Genomic DNA, 20,259 nt, shown 5'->3' with positions numbered 1-20,259 from the left:
ACCGTATGGAGGAAGAAGAATTGGGAGTTTGCTGTCGTCTGGAGCCAGAAATGTACTCCTCTTCTCCGGATTTCTCTGCTAGTATCGTAAAGCAACCGAGAGAAAGCATGCGCCAAAAAGGATTCCAAGGACATCCTTTGCCCAGCCTTGTACAGCCACAGTGGTTTGTCGGACTTTAGGATTTCGGTATCGACTAGTACTCATGACGGCCAATTGAACCATCCCAGCGATCGATTGATCGACTGAAGAACTATCTGTCGGCTCCCGTTCAGAATGCCATCTATTCAGGGGGTTTTAGTGTGTTACAGCGCTGTTTTTTCCGAGAAGCCCCCGATTACTATACAAAACAGGTAGTTAACTAATAGTTATCAGTCTCTCCGATCGACACCCTCCCCCTAAGCGGATAAACTCGGCGCCAAATTGATTGCTGACCACATGCATTTCTTCAGCGTCGAGCTGGGCATCTCGATCATCAAGCATTCTCGTGGTGACGGAAGATTTACCTCTCTTCTCTCCTTTCCGCCCAGCAGATAGAGGGGCACAATCCTCTACGTATATAAAACAGATTTTTAGTCTCTTTCCGCGACAGAAGTGACTGAACCACAGCCGCAACTGCTTTTCGATAGAGGTCCAAACTATCTCGGTCTTGTTGAAACGCTTGGTCAGGTCACGTTGAGAACGATCGTTGACTGCCACAACAATCGCTGTGTCATCAACCCTGAACCTCTTATTGCGGGTGAGTTTCTCTCGAATGACAGTTTGTAGCTTTTCTCCCAGGAACAACCGCCAGTAGGCGCTCGGGGCCAATACGAGATATTCCTCCGTGTCCCTTACCACAGCCTTGTTATTGAGGGTGACACGCCATTCTATGCAGTAGTGGATACAGCTTGGCGGGTCCTCATTGTAAGTCTTATCCGCATCCCACTCGGATTCCCGGAGCAGAGGTATAGTATTCGGCTGGGGTCGGCTTGCGGGGTTGAGATCATCTTCAAGCGAGACAGAGGGCGACGGACTACGGTCGGACTATGTAGCGTAAGGGCTTCGAAAGTATCCTGGGGTAGGAGGGGAATACTGCGTTTCCAGTTCCCATTGGTCTGAATCTTGGAGCTGAGAGATATAATTGTGGTCCGGGTTTTCGTTCATATCTACACCCGATTACGACCCTAGAGGTCTATTAGCATAAACAGGCCATACTGGTTGTGGGTAGATGCCTAATAACGAATGGCAATGACGAGAGGGAGCAAGAGCCGTGAAGGCGTGAATGAGAATCATATCAGCCTACCAGAGTTAGTCTTCTACTGCAGTAATACAGCAGTAGTACAACTTCCGTCACAAAAGAGATAGATAAAAATGAAGGCTACAAAGAAAGAGGAAGAAAGGGATGGCGTCGATCAGGCCAGATTTGTGACGGATGAACCTGGGAAAAGCCTCATCTCGGGAATAGCCTCATCTCGTGGAAGGGTGCCTGAGGCATAATTTTGGGTCGTTTGCACTACGCGTTTGCTGGGGACTTAAGCCCTCTTTTTCAGGTGGACTTTCTTTCTTTCCCCTTCCTTCTTCATCTTCGAGATTCTCGTCTGTAGGCACCGAATGAATCTGCTTCTTTTGAACGACCCGTAACAAGATTGACAAATCCCCCACCTCTCCCCTTTTCCGGGCGCACCCCTTCTAGAATCTGTCCCTAGAACTTTCCATGAAATAATACAGTATTTTACAATGACTCATATGGATTTACAGCCTAATACTATTTCTACTACGATACGGCTTAGCAGGGGTTGTTTCCAGTAGTAACCCTATCTGGCTAGGTTCGTTGCGGATAAGGGCTGAGAAAAAAGCATGAGTGTCCGATGGGTAAACTGTTTTCGAATTCTACTGTAGGTATAGCGTGTTTCGAAAGAGAGTTTGAGAGAGAACATCTGCATGTAAGTGGTCAAACTGATTTCGATCCTCCCTGTACAATACGATCAAATAGTGAATTTTCTATTAGATAAGGACAGAACAATTGCTTCTTGGAAAGAAAGTTTTATGCATTGCTTCGTAGCTGGTAAAATCTGACTAGAACACTTTTTTTCTCTTCGATTCTTTCTTTCTTTTTGACAAATAAACCTTCAAAATAAATCACCAAAGATCAATACAAGTGAAAAGACCACGAAGATAAAATAGGTAAGAAAGTTGACATTGTAGACTTAATTCTGCTCCAGATGGAGTCGCTTGGTACACTGAAGGCAGTCGCAACCTTCGACAGGCATGTTAAGCTTATGCCAATTCTCAGCAAGTACCTGCTGACTCCTTTGAATTTTCGAAGACTGCTCACCACTAAGAGAATTCCAAGAAAGGTTCAACATGAAGCATTCGTTGTCCATATGGCGAGCAGCCAGGTCACTGCGATCGGTATGCGCTTGTAGAGTGAGTCGACCAACCTGGGAGCTAAGCGCACCGGTCATCAACTCTGCACGGGATTTCATAACTGGAGTCAGGCGCAGAATTATGCTAACGGCGTTGATGAGCAGCTTGAGGAGCTCGCAGCGCTTGTGAAAGCAGGACGAGACATCGGCTTGCCCATTCTCCTTTTCCAACTTGGCTCTTTCCTCGATCTTGTCAATGTCGGCGCAGCACTTGGACAGTCTATCTGCGAGGACTTCGTAGGAGTCTTGCTGCTCACCAAGCTCGACGCTAATATTCTCCAGCTCTTTGTAGGCGTCGTAACGGTGCGCTTCGAACATCCGTTGGCCGTATGGCTTATCGAGATTGACGCGAAGAGACATGGTGATGGTATAATGTAATGTTGAGTTTGGTGATAAACGTAATATGATATGGATGTACGAGGCTATCTAGGTAGTGGCTGATGGATTTATATAGTTAACTGGCGCAAGATGCGTTGGTGTAAACAGACATGGAAATTTTATCACATTTATACTTGGGCTGGACCTGGATGGAATACTCGAAAATGAAAGACATTGTATTTGGGCATTTCAATAAGTAAAGCTACTGAGAGTTCTTTGACTGAAACAATTTACAATGGCCTCGCAGATAGTCAGGGAATTCGAGCCTTTGTTATAATTTAAGCATGAAACACAATCGGGTTTTGTTCGAGGGATAGAGGATAATGGGGACTTTCCCTGCCGCGTTGACCGAGCATAGTTCCAAGGATTTTTTATGCCTTACATCGCGGCCAATTTTAGGCCTCCTTGGGTTCTTGGAGTGTCACAGAGTTGCTCGTTAGAGGGTTTTGACTCGCTCCCATACCTTAGTAGGTTAGTTTGGCAAAATAAAGGATGGAGGAAAACTCGTTGAAACACGAAATTTTTACCAGTTCAGTAATGTTTGCAATGCAGTCTCAAAGAGACCGTGAAGGTAAAAAAGAAGAATACTATGAAGGGATTTATCCAGATGGGCAGCAAAAAGCTGACATTCTCTAACCACTACAGCCTTTTCCATTGCCGGCTAAAGAGGAGCCTTGGAACCTTGGAGCCTTGGTAGATTGGTATGCAGTTGACTTCGTATGCGGCTAAGCATATAATCAACACTTGCTGTGGAAGTAATTATTTTGATAGAACCACTAGATTATAGAATGATAAGATTGACAGAAGAATGGTGATTGTGGTCGAAAGATGCGAGAGGCGGTATGTTGTAGTAACGCAGCTTGCCATGTTGATCAAATGTGTCTTCTCGTACCATTTCTCTCTGGACCCCGAGTAAGTAGTGGATCGTGTCGGTGATGCGAGCCTCACAAAGAGGGAAGTACAAAAGATGAAGGGGAGGGCGGAGCAGGAGCAAGTGAAGGAATAAAAGAAGAAGGGTATTGTGGGATAGAATGAAAAGAAGAAAGCAAGAAGAAATAAAAAGCTGTTCAATGAACAGCGTTACAAGCGCGCGCCCAGACCAACAGAACGTATGGCAAGCCAAGTTCCAGTAGTTTAACGTGGGGTGTACCGACATAGGGACAATCCACAGAGACAACCCATCCTCAAAGGTCTCTCACACCACCAGTTCCAAACTTATGGTCCATTGCCACTCGGCTATAGTCCCTTTGCGGAACAGTATGCCCTTTAAATGGTTTATATAGGTGCCATCATGGCACTTGGCAAGGAAGAGACAGTTGAGCACCTTTTACTTTGAAAATTAGTACTGTAAATTGGAAATGCAATTCTTCGAACATTTTACTGCGGAATATGAGGTTCTAGAAGATATCTAAAAGTATCTAAAGCAATAGCAGTGTCTTAAAATTAATACTTCGCAATAGATCTTGACGTTGTTTCGCAGGCCGATGTCCCAGGCACCCAGGCATCCACTTCCTTGAGGTGCGCGTTTCTGAAAGAAATTTATTTCCGCGTCATCAAGAGCCACAGGTTCGGTTCCTGGAATTGTCTGATTCCTTAATTTTCTTTCATGCCCAAGACAAGAGGCTGTCCTCCCACGCAGTCACCCATAATCCCGCGTAATCACCCCCTCAGCATTTCTTCCATCGATCTTCGATGCAACTACACATTTATTGGCCACCTGATTAGGCTCGATCGTTAGGATTGAAGCTCCGGTGAAAACGCCTGCGGTATTTCGTCCTGGCAAAGTAATCCATCCTCGACAGCCTCGACCGTTCACCCGTCGTCCCTCTCAACCCTCAACCTGGCATCCAGAAGAGCGTCAATAATGTGCTCCTTGCCACGCAGCTGACCGCCAACCCTAAACAATACACTCATACCAAAGTCACGGACTGGTTGTCACAAAACAAAACAAAAAAAGGCCGCGCGAGATTTCGCCAGAGAAAACAAGGCTCATACGCCTATTCGGGCGTCGTAAGTAGGCTGCGGGACGACAATGCTCTTTCATGACACTCGCAGCACCCCGGAGGCTTTTTGATCTTTGCTGGAGCTTACAGACAGCCTACCGAGAATAATGGCGATCCCGGATAAGTTACTCAGCCTTCCCATGTGTACAACCCTGGAATTGATGTTATTTATTTGTCATTTGCTGGCTCCCGATTCTCATCAGTATACACTTTAACGGATCTTCCAAGCACTTTACAGACAAGTGATTTAGCATATCGGCTTCACTAGGGCTGTTATTCTAACTCGATCACAGAAGCCTAAAATGTCAGCTACAATGTTGCTACAGAGCCCCTTTTCGAAAGCGATAACATGTACGTAAGCTTCATTAACCACCAATACGCCGGGGGATTCGCCGTTGCAACCGCACACCTATACATTCAACATGTCAGTCTTCTCTCTCGCCTTTGCCGAGGCGAAACACCGAATACGTACTCTTGATTTATGAGACTTTTTGGTTACAGAGGAATTGTCGGCTTCACGTAGGTTTGCAAGTCATTAGGTGAGTGGCAGGGTCATAGGAACAGACATTGCCAGAGCAGCATGCCTCAATGCTACAGCCGGAACCAGCTTGCTTCAAATTAGAGGATGTCAAGTGTCTCAGTCTATCCGAATTATCTCACTAGGGACACAAGCATAGGCAAGAGCAGCCATAGCCACAGCAACAACGAAGGTGAAGAACTTCATGATGAGAGATACAACAGGACAATGAGAAAGATACCTAAAGCGGATGAAGGTTAAAGCAAGTGAGCAGGAATTGGGTCTATTTATTTCTTGAGTAGTGGTATCACCTTTCCACTCTGAGTCCTCAGGGTTCAAGCTACCCAAGAGCCCTGCAAGCAGAGCGGACCCGAATCATACCACGCGCAAGGCTTTGGCCTACGAGGCTACGGTGAAGTGGATTCCAGTGAAACCTTGGCCCAAAAAGGCTGTTCCAAAAACCTCGGCTTACGGGTTCATGTAACCCACTGCGCAAATCACTGGCGCTGATCGATCAGATAATCTCGAGACCCACTTCGAAGAATTCGGCTAAGTGGCCCCGCAAATGACCATAACGATACCGAGCAATCAGAGCACCGAAATATGGTTGCCCCAGTCTAGCCAAGGGTATGGAGTGCGTACTAGTGGCCCATAAGCTATCTAAAATCGAGCAGATAGTGAGACATGCTCGAGGGTATCCTCGCTGAGGAAACTGTGTCCCATCATATTTTGGCCATGAAATATCGTTGGCAGAAGATTTGAGTTACATCAAACAGGCAAGGATAGCGAGAGGAACTTTTCATATATAGCTTCTTCATGGGTAAAATAATCGGAGATTAAATTGTGCTACCTGACATGCTGCGACTGAGAAGGATTGGCTGGCAGATGTCTGCTATCGCGACAGGATTGAGAAGACATGAGATTAAATTTCTCTTTTGAGACCCTCTAACCGCGACTCATAAACCCGTCCGTCTTTGATAACTCCCAAGATAGTTTCCTCCGCCCGATCCAGAACCGTAATATCTTCCAAAGGATTGCGATCAAGCACCAACATGTCAGCCGCAAATCCCTCCCGAATCTGACCCAGGCAATCCTCACGCATCAAAAGACGAGCGGCATTGATGGTCGCGCTCTGCAAAATTTGAAGAGAGCTGAGAACTTTGCTGCGAACCGAGAACTCCTTGCTTTGTGCAAAATGCATCGGCCCCAGAAGATCGCTACCGAAACAAACCGTCACCCCTGTATCCGCGGCCATCTTCATGGCTCTTAGCCCCTTTTCGAGAACCTCGTCGTTCTTCAGGGCTCCTTTGGCTGGGAGAAAATTCATCTGCTTCGACATAACATGGGCGATCAGTGTCGGGGTGAGAAAGCAGTCCTTTTCCGCCATCATTTTGGCGGTTTCGAGGTCAAGCAGATTGCCGTGCTCGATTCCACGCACTCCAAGATTGATCGCTTGTTGAATCGCCTGGGGAGTATAGCTGTGGCTGGTGACATATGTTCCGGCATTCTTTGCAACGGTGACGATGGCCTTGATTTCCTCGTCCGAGAACTGTACATGCTCAATGCGATCCGTCGGACTAGCCACACCACCACCGCCCATAATCTTGATGAAGTCGGCGCCTTGTCGCAGCTCGTCGCGGGCAAACTTGTAGCACTCTGCTGGTCCATCGACAATACGACTGATTCCGGAGATAGATCCGCCGCAGCATAGCTTATCATCGTGCGGTCCTCGCATATCACCATGGCCTCCAGTTTGTGACAGCGCCATACCTGCAATAAACATGCGTGGTCCTGGAAGGACACCTTCTTCCACAGCTTCTTTCATCGCGAGGCTGGCTCCTCCGCAGTCGCGAATCGACGTAAAACCGCGACCGAGCATTGTCTTGAGAACGTGCGGTTGACGAAGAAGACTGATGCGCTCGGTCATGTCCTTATATGCGCGCAAGTCGGCTTCACCGGGGGTAACTGCAATATGGACATGGCAGTCGATCAGTCCTGGGCACACATATTTTCCACTCAAGTCAATCACGTCCCCGGTATTCTCTTCGGATGAGGGAGATCCATCGATGTCAACACGACTGATCAAGCCTTCTGATAGCTTGATAGTGGCCTTGGGGATCAGCTCGCCGCTGACTGGGTCGATGATTGTTGCGTTCACGAAGGTTCGGGTTTTGTGCGGGTGCAGTTTCCAGGGTTTAATGACACGGGTGAGATCCATTTTGAGAGTGTTTTGGAGAGTAAGTGAAGGCCTACTCTTGTTAGTTAGAACCAGTCAGAGAAATATTCCATAAGTTCTGGTCCAAAGGAAGACTCACTGCAGCAACTTGTTGAGGGGCGGGATTCTCTGATACGCGCCGCCAGTTATTTAAACCGGATCACCCGGCTGAAATTTGATCAAAGGCCTCTCTCGACTCAACGCGTGCTCCAGATTGAAACGCAATTTGCTCGCCCCTATAGCATGCCATCCCAGATTTGTGCACGGCGCCCCGCTGAGAATAAATCGGGGCTGGCAAAGATGGATCCCGGTGGAGCCGATTGTTGCCGAAGCAGCCAATAATAACCATTGGTTCAGCGAATGCTCTGCTTTGATTGGCTGTATCGGCAAGTAGAAAACGACCAGAAAATGTTAGCTCGCTCTCCATAGATTCTTCCCCCGCGTTTTGATCGGTGGTTGTTCTCAGAAGATGCGAATCTCGTCAAGGATGACGATTCATTGGCGCGGCCAAGCAAAAATTTCTAGATGCCTTGGTGTCATTGGCAGTTTATCCATGTTGCAATCGCCACATCTTCGACCTCGCTCCCCAGACTCGCTGATAAGCGACCGACCCTGGACGAACCGGCATAAATAGAACACCGATTCTCCTATATTTTGTTCAAAATGAAACTCCCATTTTATTTGAAATTCCCTCGCTGCACACCTCATTCTGGGATGTCAGCCACCGATCCTGCCCATGCAGGGGCGAACCAACCACAATTTGAACCTTTGGAAATTACCCCTGGTCAGGCTCAGGTCCACTTACCAGACGGCCATCGCCTGCTCCATGAAATTGGTCGATATCCCAAGATCGTCGTCTACGCATTTTCGCTGGCTCTGAACTTCCTCCTCACCGGCTATGACACCGTCATCCTCGGCACAATCACCGCAGTCCCTTATTTCAAGCGCGAGTTCGGCGAATCCTACAACGACGCATACATCATACCCGCGGCATGGCTATCAGTCTGGAGCGCAATTGCACCAATTGGGTCCATGCTCGGCGCAGGTACGGCCGGTTGGCTTCAAGATCGGATCGGTCGTCGCTGGTCACTTGCCCTGAGCAGTGCAATCTGTGCGGTCGGAATCGCAATTGCATTCTGCTCCAACCTGCCGGGTAAGATGGGCTCGAGACGTGGCGCGTTTCTGGTCGGGCGACTTGTTCAAGGCTGGGGGGTGGGGGGTGCAATGGCTGGTGCCCAGACGTATCTTTCTGAGACGGTTCCTACCAGCTTGAGAGGATCGGCGATGGCACTCTCCCCGACTTTTATGCTGCTTGGTGAGCTTATTGGTGCGGTTGTTATCTTTTCTTGTGAGAAAAAGGACTCTGCTGCTGCATATCTCATTCCTTTTGGCACACAGTGGATTTTCACTGCTCTGCCTTTTGCGCTTGCGATTATGCTCCCCGAAAGTCCGTCGTATCTCCTTCGGAAGAATGAATATGAAAAGGCGCATTCAGCAATGAAGACTTTGCACAGCAAGAAATTAGATGCGGCCCCACTGCTCGATCAGATGCGTGTGTCCATTGCGCATGAGCAGCAGCTCTCTCAAGAGATTTCCTATTTTGATTGTTTCAGGGGAAATAATAGACGGCGCACAGCAATTGTGGCGTTCGCGTTCGTGGTGCCGAGTTTATTCGGAGTGCCATTGCTAGCGAGTGCGAGTTATTTCATGCAAGTTGTCGGGATGGTGTCGAGCTTGAGCATCATCGTCCTGATTTTGGGGATTTTCTTAGGTCTGCTTGCCAACGGTGTTGGTATCTGGTTCATGAGCCTTATCGGAAGACGTCGTCTTATGCTCATTACCCTGGGCCTTTCTACGATTATCTGGCTGAGTATGGGTATTTCCGGTTGCTGGTCCGGCAATATTGTGATCTGGTATGTGCCTCTCGACTTATATCACGATATTTCCAGGGATATATGAAGCACTAACAAACCAAATTTGCGCAGGTATACCGCAGCTTGCATGATGGCAGTCGTAGTCGTGTGCGGAATGGGTGCATGGCCAGCGTCCTATTCAGTCGCCGGAGAAGCTTCCTCGCTGCGCCTTCGTGCCAAGACTCAAGGCATTGGAGTTTTCGGCTATATGCTGTCGAACGTGGTTTTCAATCTTGTTTTGCCGTATATTTACAACACAGATGCCGGTGATTTGAAAGGAAAGACCGGGTTCGTCTATGCTGGCTTGTGTCTCCTAACCTTCGTGATTACATGGCTCATTGTTCCGGAGATGAAAGACCGCACTGCTTTGGAGATAGACGCGATGTTCGAGGCTAGGTTACCCTGCCAGCAATTCAAGAGCTGGACTAGCGAGGATAATATCATTCATAAACTAGGGGCAGTTTGAATTTAAAACCACATCCTTTCCAGGTGGATGGCGGAACAGCCAAGGATTTTTACAGTCTAGCTGAGTCGCTATAAGTAAACTGATGGAGACGCGTTTGAACGACTGAAATAACTTCCTAGCTAGAATAATAGTCTTTGGCTTCAGCTCCGAGCGAATGCGACTCTCATGGCCTTCCTCAAATGTCCTCTTATTGGGTTGCGTAGGTTTTCAACCTGTAAGGCTGTGCCTATACTAATCCCAGTTAATTCCGATTTCTTCCGGGTCACCAGAGGGAAGAATTTCAAGGAGTTCAACTTTCTCCAGATCCTGAAATTTTTCCTTTTTCGCTAGCAATTCTTCTCCCAAGGGGCCTGATCCGGATCGCGATATGTATCAATTCACTCAGCCGTCGTTCCATTGATCACCACTACTTCAGTACCCAGGTTCAAAAGCCACTGTGTGCGCGGCTAGATCGAATACCCTTGCACATTGGTTATGCCAGTACTTGTCGATGATATTGTCGATCAGAGAATTGCCATTCGACGCAGGAAACTCCATGTTCTGTAGAAGGACTACAGTTTTATGCCCATGGTCGTAGGGGTCTTCGGTCAAACATCGATCTTCATAGACTTCAAAACCGTAGTATATCAAATAAAACAATGAACCGAGGGCAAATTTTTGCGAGAGAACCAAGGAAGCCGGTTGTTTCAGGATCACCTTGATTCGTTGGAATTGAGTAGCCAGCCATACGGAGCCATGCAAGCTTCGTACATTGTTCCAATCTTTCTTGTACAACCAGAGTCGGAAAGTTTCAGTCGATCATGGTCGAACATATGTTTTCAGGCCATAAGTCGCCATGAGCGAGGTGAGGAGATTCCCAATGCGACAGCTTGAGCGAAGTCATTCATCCATTCTTTGCGTAAAGAAAGAGGCTCGGGCTTTTCCACAATTGTAACCTCCATGTTTCATGATCCGGAGTGTGATTCTCCTGCATCCTCTAAAGAGAGAGTTATTTGGGAAGCCTTTTAGTTGATAACATTCCTACTCGGGTTAAGGGATGCACCTCTCATGTATTCGAGGAAGATGCCTTATCTGAGAAGTGGAAGCATTGCACAATAGACGGACAAGGTGGACTCTGCGAGAATATTCGGTATGTTTCGAGCTCTTTAGAAACTGCTCTGTTTGAATTCTCGAGACTTCGGAATCTTAAACGCAATGCGTGGATAAACCTCGTAAACAAAAGATATACCCACGACAGATCCAGTGCACATCGGGCAATCGGCGTGGAGTGTCCATGATTGGGGACTGTGAAGCGTGGTGAGAAAGCAGTTGAAAGCATGTATCTAATACACCGAGAGCGAAGAGAAAAGATGAGAGATTCAACTGACCGCTAAAGGGAGGAGGTAAGCTGCAGTGCGTGTTGACAACTTTGTTTAATATGTTTGCACCACGCCACCGTCTATATCGCTCATGTCTTACTACAGCTAATAAGCGGACCATAAAGAAAATTTTCTATTGCTTGCATTAGAACAGACAATTTCCAAGTCACATACGCTTAGTTGAAATGCTCCATGCTCATCTCTTCTTGCTTCTGGTTTGCGGGCACCATATGAACGTCCCCAAACAGCTCGTCCATTTGCTCCAGAGTCTTCCCCTTGGTCTCCGGGAAGAAGAAAATATAACTAATAAACGAGACCATGTTGAAAGCGAAAAACACGTAGAAGTACCGGAAGCCAATATTCGTAAGTGCAGTCGGCGAGAACTGGGCAAACACCAAGTTGACAGTCCAGTTGGTGAAAGTGGTGATTGAATTCCCCTGGTTACGAATATCCACGGGGAAAATCTCGGCAGGGTACACCCAAGAGATAATACCGACGAAGGTGTAGAAGAAGCTGAAGACAAAATTCATAGCAACCATGGCGCGGAGCTGATTGTTGTTGTTCGAATCGTAGTGCTGGGACATAGCGGCGTTGGCAACCAGTGCACCTGCCATACCGAGCGATCCGATGATAAGAGGCTTGATACGACCAACACGTTCTAGCGCCCAGAGACCGATTGTGCAATAGACAATCGACAGTGCACCCGAGATGCCGATAATCATGAGCGAGGTCTGGGTGTCGATTCCTAGAGACAAGTAGATGCGAGTGCCGTAGTAATTGATCACATTGATTCCGGAAATGGGACCAAAGGCTTGGACTGCACAGCCGAGGATGAGGCGTCGGCGCCATGATGACTTGGTGACGATTGAGGTGAAAGTGATCTTTGTTAAGGCACGCTCCGCTTCGATTGTATCGCGAATCTCCTGGTACTCCAACTCAATGTATTGCTCCTTCTCGGGAGTGCCGTCTCCGTGAAGACGATGAAGAGCGGCGAGGGCTTCATCATGGCGGTCTTTTTCCATGAGCCACCGCGGGGACTCGTTCAGGAACCAGACGCCGGCCGCAAGAACTATTCCTGGAACACACTGGAAAGCAAGGGGGAACCTCCCTGGGAGTGAAAGCTGTCAGCATCGTGCTCAGCGCAGTGAAAATTTGTATTGAGACCTGAATATACTCACATTGGAATGAGCCCTGGACATAAGAGCACCCGTATCCAAGCCACTGAGCCACGAAATATCCCCAACTCAACATCCACTGCAGCATTCCTGACATCATACCGCGACTGGATGATTCTGCCATCTCACCGGAGTACATCGGAACGACCGCAGTCATGATACCCACAGCAACGCCAGCAATGAATCGACCGATAATCAGCATAGGCATGTTGATCGCGCCGGCTTGCAGCGCACATCCAAAAATGGAGATGCAAGCACCGTTGAAAATCGAGAGCTTGCGGCCAAGTCGATCACCAATCAACATATTGATAAGCGTCCCAAGAATTGCTCCTCCTTGGAAGGCCGAGACGACACCGCCGGTTGTGTCATCGTTGGGGTTGTTGAAGTACTTGATAAACTCGGTCTGGCCGATCGTGGATGTAATGATACCGCTGTCATATCCAAACAGGAAACCTATTTGACGAGGATCTGTCAGAACGTGAAAGCAAGAGAGTGAGGCACAGACAAGAAAATACCTGCGATAGCCAGGAAAACGGCCGAGAGCAAAGTGGTAATCTTCATCTTGCCAAGTACAGTCCGCAAGCCCTCCAAATCGCACAAATTCTCAACCCGCACTATCGTCCCATTATAAAGAAGAGTGAGCCAGTCTCGATACGGGAGATAGATCGGCAACATTGCCTTTTCCTTGCCTCAAGCTGACCAACGAATCGCCTGCATTCGAGCCAAACTGATTTGGCTCATTTGGACTGGGGTACGGGGAAATTCGGCCCACCAGAACCAGAGCCGGGGGTCACTTTGTGACTGCAGGGCAGGACACAGGCGTTAGTCTCGGTAGAAAAAAGCACCGAGTTATCCCCATACTGTCTCTGATTTGGAGCTTGGTTGTGTCTGGATGGATGCCCCCATGGGGTTAGTAAGACGCGTTAATGCAAGCCATCCCGGCTGTAACCAATCAAGACAGGCGTTCGGCATCGATTCTCGCGGGACGGCGGGAGTTCTGCTCGGGATTGCCGAGAAATTATGCTTCACTGTGGGGCAATGCCGGCGGTCTCGGCGTAATGTGCGGGATTTTTGGCGTCGGAATTGATGCTGGGGCCAACCACGTGAGAGGGACTCGGCGTCAGCTGAGATGGATACCGAGATCCTACCTAGGAGGGTCACTGACATGATCAGATGATATGCAATTTACATGAGTGTCACTCAAGCGGAATCTTGTGGGTGGTAATCATCATTCAAGCAGCTCACAAGTGTTGTGATCTAATTTCTCTATTTTCGTTTCCGTTTAGGGCTGTCTTGTGATCATGTAACGTGGAGGGGAATGAGGACTAGATGGTTCCTGGATCAAGGCCTAATAGTGATACTGTAAGATCCATGACTCAGTCTAACATCACCACCTTCCTGCGCCTTCTTTTCGTCCCCTTCACGAGTAACCTCAGCGTACTTCACTGAGCCAGGTAATTTCACGACAGCCGATGTTCCAAACGGCACAGCCACATCCAGCGTAACGATCTTCGCCGCGTCCCGCTTGAATCCAATGTTGATTAATCCGTACGGAGAATCAACCGATCCCTGAACATGATCGAACTCCGCCTCGTACGGAGGATCAACCTCGAAGGTTTTATAGGCATTCCCAATCGGCTTCAACCCAAGCACAGCAGCATAGAACCACTCGTAGATCGTGCCGAGCATGTCATGACACTTGCTCCTGCATGCATCTTGCCAAAATTCCAGGAGAGTGGTCTCGCCACGACGAAGGAATCGCATGTACGAAGGGTGTTCCTCCTGTCGAGCCATCTTCAGCACAAGGTCGGGACGCTTGGCTTCGGCCAGGGTATTGAAGAGGAAGCGAAGACCGATTTCACCAGCGCGCATCCGCCCGTCGGAGGCGTCTTCGACGAATGCAGCCATAACGTCATTTTTGTATTCAGCGGGGCAAAGGTTGAATTGAATCGCCATGGCTTGGGCAACTGTGGTACAATCACGTTCGGGGAAGTTGTCGAGGGAGGTATAATAAACGTATGGGCGTGATGGATCGTCTTTGACGAGCAGGTGGCGGTTGTAGACCTCGTGGATGCGTGCGGACCATTGCTTGTATTTTTCTGTGTCTTCTGTCTTGCCGAGCTGGCGAGCCATCATCTCAACGCACTGGAGACACTTGTAGTAGATGGCTGTCTCGATGTTGGCTTGATGGTTGCCGAAGGCAATATCTCGACCCCAGTCTCCGAGGCCGTGCTCGATCAATCCACCCTTTCTCTCTTTGGTGCGCATGTACTCCATGTATCGCACGGCAGCTGGGTAGACCTTGGGGATAACTTGTGTAGAGCCATAGTAGCGGAGAAGGATATCAGGAAGGAGACACACGGCGCATCCCCAGGTGATCGTGTCGTGGAGTGGACCACACATGTACCGAATCTCCGGGGCCATCGTGGGCACGAGACCGCTGGATTCCTGTGCGTCGACGATATCATCGAGGATCTTGGTATACAATGATTCCATATCCCGAATGTACTGCGTGGCAGGTGCGAGGAGGTGCGTCACCTCAAGCCAGCCAAACTTCTCGATCTGGGGACAGTCGGTATGGTAACTGAACAAGTTGCTGTTAAAGGTCCAGTAGAGAGCATTTAGAAGGGCATTGACATCCTCCTTGTCTGTTTTCATTGTGCCCAGTCGTCTAGCGGCGGAAGAAATGTGGCGACCGACAGCAGAGTGGATGACAGGGAGACCTTCGCCGGCATTCAGGGAAACTCCTTCCACTTGGATCCATCGAGCGCTTGTAAAGCAGAAATCGGGCTCCCAGGTCTCGGGCTTCCCAGTGCCAGCGAGTGTTATTTTGGAGAACACGCCAGTCTCAAACTGCTTGAAAAGCGGATCGGGTATCAGGGCAAGACCTTCATCGTCGACTGTCTCAGTATAGCGCACGATTATCTCCGATCCAGCCGCGCCTTCAGCGATGATCTTGACCATGGTGGATACGTTCTGGCCCAGGTCGAAGCAGACCACCCCGGGTCGTGGGCTGTAGGTCCTGACCGTGTTGAAAGTCTCGTGGAGCACAACTGGAGGCTGAGTTTGGTAGAACAAGTGACCACGGGGGCCCGTCAAAGGCTTGGCTGGTGACCATGTACTCGCCTCAAATCCAGGAGAATCCCAACCAACTGGATAGAGCCGCCGGTCATGCGTCTCAGAAGCATAGATATTGGCCAGCGTGGTCGCGCTCTTTCTCACTGACCATGTCGTGTCAGAGATAAGCGTGTCGTGCGAACCATCTTCATAAAACAGATGAAGCTCACAGAAGAAGCAAAGCTCGTTCCCGTATCTGACGTATGTATTGTCTTCGTACATCGGCCAGAAGAATCTATCCTCGCCCTGGTCTCCTGCATAAAATCCATTCCCGACATGCGCGCCCATCACGTTCTCTCCGGCGGTCATTCGATTCGTCACGTCGTATGAGGTGTACTGCACTCGCTGGTGGTAATCGGTCCATCCAGGGTCGAGGCGATGATCGGAAGCCGGTTCCCCATTCACGCTCATGTTGAAGTGGCCCAGGCCAGAGGCGAACAGAACAGCTCGGGTGGGCTTTTGATGCAGCTTGAAAGTCTTTCTCAGGTAAATAGGCTTGTCACCTCCATCTCCGATCCAAACAGCCTTCCATCGGTCGTTCTCATCTTCGAACCATGCGCGGAAGATCAAGCTGCTGTGTGGCATGTAAGTCTGATTCATCGAGTAGGGGGGAAGCAGTCGGGACCGAGGATAGGCTGTGAAGAAATTTTGGATCGGACTATGGTGGGTTTGTTTGTGATTATCCTCAATCCAAACACGCCAGTAGTAGCTGCATGTTGACTTGAGGCCACCCTCTGGCTTGCAAAGGATGTTGCGTTGCTCATCGCTTTCGATGCGTCCAGAGTCCCAGGCAAGCTTGGAGCTGTCTACATCGGGAGATTCGAGGGCTTCGGTATCTGTGCTGAGGGCGACCCGGTAGGCGACTTGAGCGGCATCCCTCGTTTGGGTCTCGATCACCCAGTAGAGGCGAATCTCCTCAGCATCTATGCCCAGAACCTCGTGGAACCCATGAATTCCAAGGCGGGAGAACGCGAATGGCCCGGTCGACGACGCTGCAGACATGGCGGATATGAATTTGCACGAAGGGGTTGGACAAATCGACAACGATGTCCCCTCATTATTTTTTTTGTTCCTGCGCGACGCGGGACTCTAGCGACGATCGGGGGTGTTGGTGGGGACGGCGAGCTCGGCATTCGGACATCCCGAGAAACGTTGCGGGTGGTTTTCGGGGTCTTCCACCCCGAACCAACGGTTGCTCTAACTAAAGCCAAGCGAATGAGCCACTACGGTGAAACGATGCATCCTCATGATCTTAGGCACAATGTTTCAGGGCTAGCGGTGCCGGCAGTCTGGGACGGCAATTCTACCAACTTCGAATCAGCCGAGGATTTCCCGGGGCGACGCGTTCTGCGTGTGATGACTTTGACGGATTCCCCATTTCCCCACACTTTGTTGCCCCCGCGTTGTAGGGGTCACCCCGGATATTCCCTGTTCATCCTTTTCGATTGTTTTATTAAATCGATCAATTTCAGAAAGAGGCATCGAACAAAATGACTATCCGATGAGGTTGACCTTCCATTATTACGTGACACCGGAGCAATCCTGCCAGTTCAGAGGGTTATCGAGTCATCAACTTACGAATTTCGGCCATACTGAGTGGGATCCACCAGACTAAACAATGCCCAAACTTACTCTCCATCCGGCAATATTAGCCATGAGCTAGTGTCCATAATCCGGTGTGGCTTGGGAAACAAAGCTTTGCACTCGGATTTTCCAGCTTGGCTCGCTTGTCCCGCCTCGTCCTCATTTATAAACGGGCGTGAAGGATGTCAAGCTGACGGCAGCTCATTACAAGCTTATCAGAATCATCATGCTTCTGGGTTCTGCCTTCTTGGTTGCCCTGCTTGGCATTCCGAGCACCTTCGCCATCCCGACGCGTGGAGCAGAAAAGTCCAAATATATAGACTGGAAGACTTTCAAAGCCAACGGAGTAAATCTAGGAGGCTGGCTTGTTCAAGAGTCGACTATTGACACCACGTGGTGGAACACATATTCTGGCGGCGCCGATGACGAATGGGGTCTGTGCAAAAACCTCGGATCTCGTTGCGGATCTGTTCTGGAAAAGCGTTACGCCTCTTGGATTACCACGGCGGATATCGACAAGATTGCTGAGTCTGGCGCTACCCTCCTCCGTATCCCGACCACATATGCTGCTTGGATCCATTACCCGGGATCTCAGCTCTATTCTGGCAAGCAGACTACCTATCTCCGGGATATCACAAAACATGCGATCGAAAAACACGGGATGCATATTATAATTGATGTCCACTCTTTGCCCGGTGGTTACAATGGGTTGACTATCGGCGAGGCCTCTGGTCATTGGGGGTGGTTCTATAACCAAACCAATCTTGATTATTCACTGGAGGTCATCGACAACATTCTATCATTCATCCAGGCGTCTGGTCACCCAGAATCTTTCACCCTCGAGCCGATGAATGAGCCTGCCGACAACCGCGACTTGTCTGTATTCGGAACCCCAGTGGCTCTCTCCGATGAAGGCGCAGCATGGGTATTGAAATATATCAAGGCCGTTCAAAGTCGAGTCGCATCTGTCAATCGTAAGATCCCGATCATGTTCCAAGGCAGCTTCAAAAGCGTGAACTACTGGTCTGTCAACTTCTCCCAGAGCGACAACCTCGTCTTTGATAAGCACAATTACTATTTCGAAGGCCGCAACACCACCTCCGAAAATCTCCCATCTTATATTTGCACAGACGCAAAGGCTACCCCGGGCGATGGAAAGTTCCCAGTGTTTGTCGGCGAGTGGTCGATTCAAGCCTTATACAACAACAGCTTTGTGCTGCGTGAGCGCAATATAAATGTTGGACTGGCTGCCTTTCACAAATACGCACATGGTTCCTCCTATTGGACGTGGAAGTTTTCTGGGAACGCGACCGTCGGAGGAGAAGGCACACAGACAGACTACTGGAACTATGAGGAATATGTTAACCGCGGATTTGTGCACCCGAAGAACGGTGATGTGACATTCTGCCGGTAGATGGGGCCAGATGTCACCGAAGGGCGTGGACGCATTATGTAACGCACATGAATCATCCCGCTTTGACTCATCTTATAAATCCGGGACCTGTCATTCCAACCTCATAGTTTAAATACATATTCCCATCCCTTTTTGGCAGTATTGTGCGACTCCGTTTGTTAGGATGAGCCAAAAGTCCAAGGTTGTGCTTTTTCCATGGGATTCTGAGTCATCGGCCCATCGTCAATGGCTTTACAGGCAACGGGTTGAGTGCAGCTGGCACCAGGACATGGTTGAGACAAAATGGCGACAACAACAGCAGAATGGCAAGAAATGCATATATTGGATCGTGAGTCGAATGATTCAAGTCGCTCAACAGATATACGATTTAAAGTCTGACGTGAATCCAAAAGGTTCCACATCCCGATCATGCGGAGTTGAATAAGGAAACAGCGCTGCATCCAGATTTAAATGTGCGCATACAGATCCGATGGACACAGAGAGAAAAAAAGGCTAAGCTATTTGATAGACTATTGGCCAGCTGCAAGATACTGCGACATCGATCAACGCTGTGCCACGTCAACCATCCCAAGTGTCTTTCATTCCAATTGGCCACATTTCACTTGACTCGAAGAACCCAGAAGCGGAAAGTATTGATCTAGACATCCCGACGGATGGGGTGTACTGGATTAAGACATTTTTTGTTCTGCATTCCCTGCAAGGCAAGGGCATTGGTCGAGCTGCGATGGACGAGGTGGAGAACATGGCTGTTCGCGAACCGCTCTTAGCCAAGACACTGATGTTGGATACTGTCGAAAGAAGCGATCAGCTTCGTGAGGATTTCGCAAAAGCAACATTTGGAGATGTTCCAAAGGTAAGTGATTATTAAACACCTACATACCGCGTACCGTGCTTACATCTCTCCTAGTTTGCCAACCAGGATTGGTATACCCGACGTGGATATCGAGCGCTCAAAATCGTGCAGAATTATTATGATGTTGTGGACCGGTATGGGAAAAACTGGGACAAGAAAACGATTTTCATGAGAAAAGATATATCGTGAGCAATTACATTCCTTATCCCAGATCGGCATGCATCCTGGTGCTATCACACATGAATCGGCTCACGGATGCCGCCATGCTGCATTTCCCCTGCGCTGTCTATTTAGCTGGAGGGACTTCATAAGAAACTACATACCACCACCGAAATTAAGGTTTTTCAGTGTCGTTTACACCATATGATTTTTTTTTTTTCACTTACGATTGGGTTTCGAGGCCATCTCACCCCCACGTTGGATTCCGTGGATTGAATGCTGTGTTACAAGATAGTATGGGTCTTAAGTTTCTACCGAGCTGGTGGAAATGCGACTTCTCCATGCTTCGGAGCTTGAATCATGATTTGTACTTTGTACATATGTGATACGCTGTTCGGAATTGGGTTTTTTTCTGTTGCTGATCTTCAGAAATGGCGTTGATGTCCACGCTTAGCGTCGAAGGAGTGATCAATGAGCATTTCGGACCGCTCTGGCGGAATTAACCTATACTTGGTTTTGTTTTTCCCCACGAATCATGCAGCCGACAGATGCGATCCATGCACCGTAACCGGCTTTTCTATAGCCACAATAGTCGAAGATATGTAAGGGATAGGAGTTTAAGGGAATAAAAACAACGATCATACCTATACGCCCACGGTAATAGAGAAGCTCCACATATTGATGATCGTCCGCTTCCGCGGA

General features: G+C 48.9%; 7 protein-coding genes across 7 annotated transcripts; 2 read left to right on the top strand and 5 right to left on the bottom strand.

The window, feature by feature from the left end:
• Nucleotides 1–2,186: 2,186 nt before the first annotated feature.
• On the bottom strand, nucleotides 2,187–2,765 carry N7532_010270 (uncharacterized protein; the record flags this gene model as incomplete). The annotated part of the gene is made up of 1 exon (XM_056622761.1): nucleotides 2,187–2,765. The coding sequence occupies one exon, from the start codon at nucleotides 2,763–2,765 to the stop codon at nucleotides 2,187–2,189; it is 579 nt and encodes a 192-aa protein (XP_056470177.1).
• Nucleotides 2,766–6,225: 3,460 nt separating this feature from the next.
• Nucleotides 6,226–7,521, bottom strand: N7532_010269 (metal-dependent hydrolase family protein; the record flags this gene model as incomplete). Its single annotated transcript, XM_056622760.1, has 1 exon — nucleotides 6,226–7,521. One exon carries the CDS (start codon nucleotides 7,519–7,521, stop codon nucleotides 6,226–6,228), a length of 1,296 nt encoding a protein of 431 aa, XP_056470176.1.
• Nucleotides 7,522–8,181: 660 nt separating this feature from the next.
• Nucleotides 8,182–9,897, top strand: N7532_010268 (uncharacterized protein; the record flags this gene model as incomplete). The annotated part of the gene is made up of 2 exons (XM_056622759.1): nucleotides 8,182–9,431; nucleotides 9,504–9,897. The coding sequence occupies 2 exons, from the start codon at nucleotides 8,182–8,184 to the stop codon at nucleotides 9,895–9,897; spliced, it is 1,644 nt and encodes a 547-aa protein (XP_056470175.1).
• Nucleotides 9,898–10,715: 818 nt separating this feature from the next.
• N7532_010267 (protein kinase) lies at nucleotides 10,716–11,172 on the bottom strand (the record flags this gene model as incomplete). The annotated part of the gene is made up of 3 exons (XM_056622758.1): nucleotides 10,716–10,832; nucleotides 10,991–11,105; nucleotides 11,126–11,172. 3 exons carry the CDS (start codon nucleotides 11,170–11,172, stop codon nucleotides 10,716–10,718), a joined length of 279 nt encoding a protein of 92 aa, XP_056470174.1.
• Nucleotides 11,173–11,431: 259 nt separating this feature from the next.
• On the bottom strand, nucleotides 11,432–12,991 carry N7532_010266 (sugar porter family MFS transporter; the record flags this gene model as incomplete). The annotated part of the gene is made up of 3 exons (XM_056622757.1): nucleotides 11,432–12,363; nucleotides 12,434–12,883; nucleotides 12,946–12,991. 3 exons carry the CDS (start codon nucleotides 12,989–12,991, stop codon nucleotides 11,432–11,434), a joined length of 1,428 nt encoding a protein of 475 aa, XP_056470173.1.
• Nucleotides 12,992–13,771: 780 nt separating this feature from the next.
• On the bottom strand, nucleotides 13,772–16,549 carry N7532_010265 (uncharacterized protein; the record flags this gene model as incomplete). The annotated part of the gene is made up of 1 exon (XM_056622756.1): nucleotides 13,772–16,549. One exon carries the CDS (start codon nucleotides 16,547–16,549, stop codon nucleotides 13,772–13,774), a length of 2,778 nt encoding a protein of 925 aa, XP_056470172.1.
• An 808-nt stretch (nucleotides 16,550–17,357) lies between these two features.
• N7532_010264 (uncharacterized protein) lies at nucleotides 17,358–18,545 on the top strand (the record flags this gene model as incomplete). Its single annotated transcript, XM_056622755.1, has 1 exon — nucleotides 17,358–18,545. One exon carries the CDS (start codon nucleotides 17,358–17,360, stop codon nucleotides 18,543–18,545), a length of 1,188 nt encoding a protein of 395 aa, XP_056470171.1.
• Between the last annotated feature and the right edge of the window lie 1,714 nt (nucleotides 18,546–20,259).

The sequence above is a fragment of the Penicillium argentinense genome (assembly GCF_028826775.1).
Source record: "Penicillium argentinense strain IBT 30761 chromosome Unknown utg000010l_segment0_segment0, whole genome shotgun sequence".
NCBI lineage: Eukaryota > Fungi > Ascomycota > Eurotiomycetes > Eurotiales > Aspergillaceae > Penicillium > Penicillium argentinense.
The sequence above is the reverse complement of the archived record's forward strand: the minus strand, read 5'-3'. Positions and strand labels throughout refer to the sequence as shown.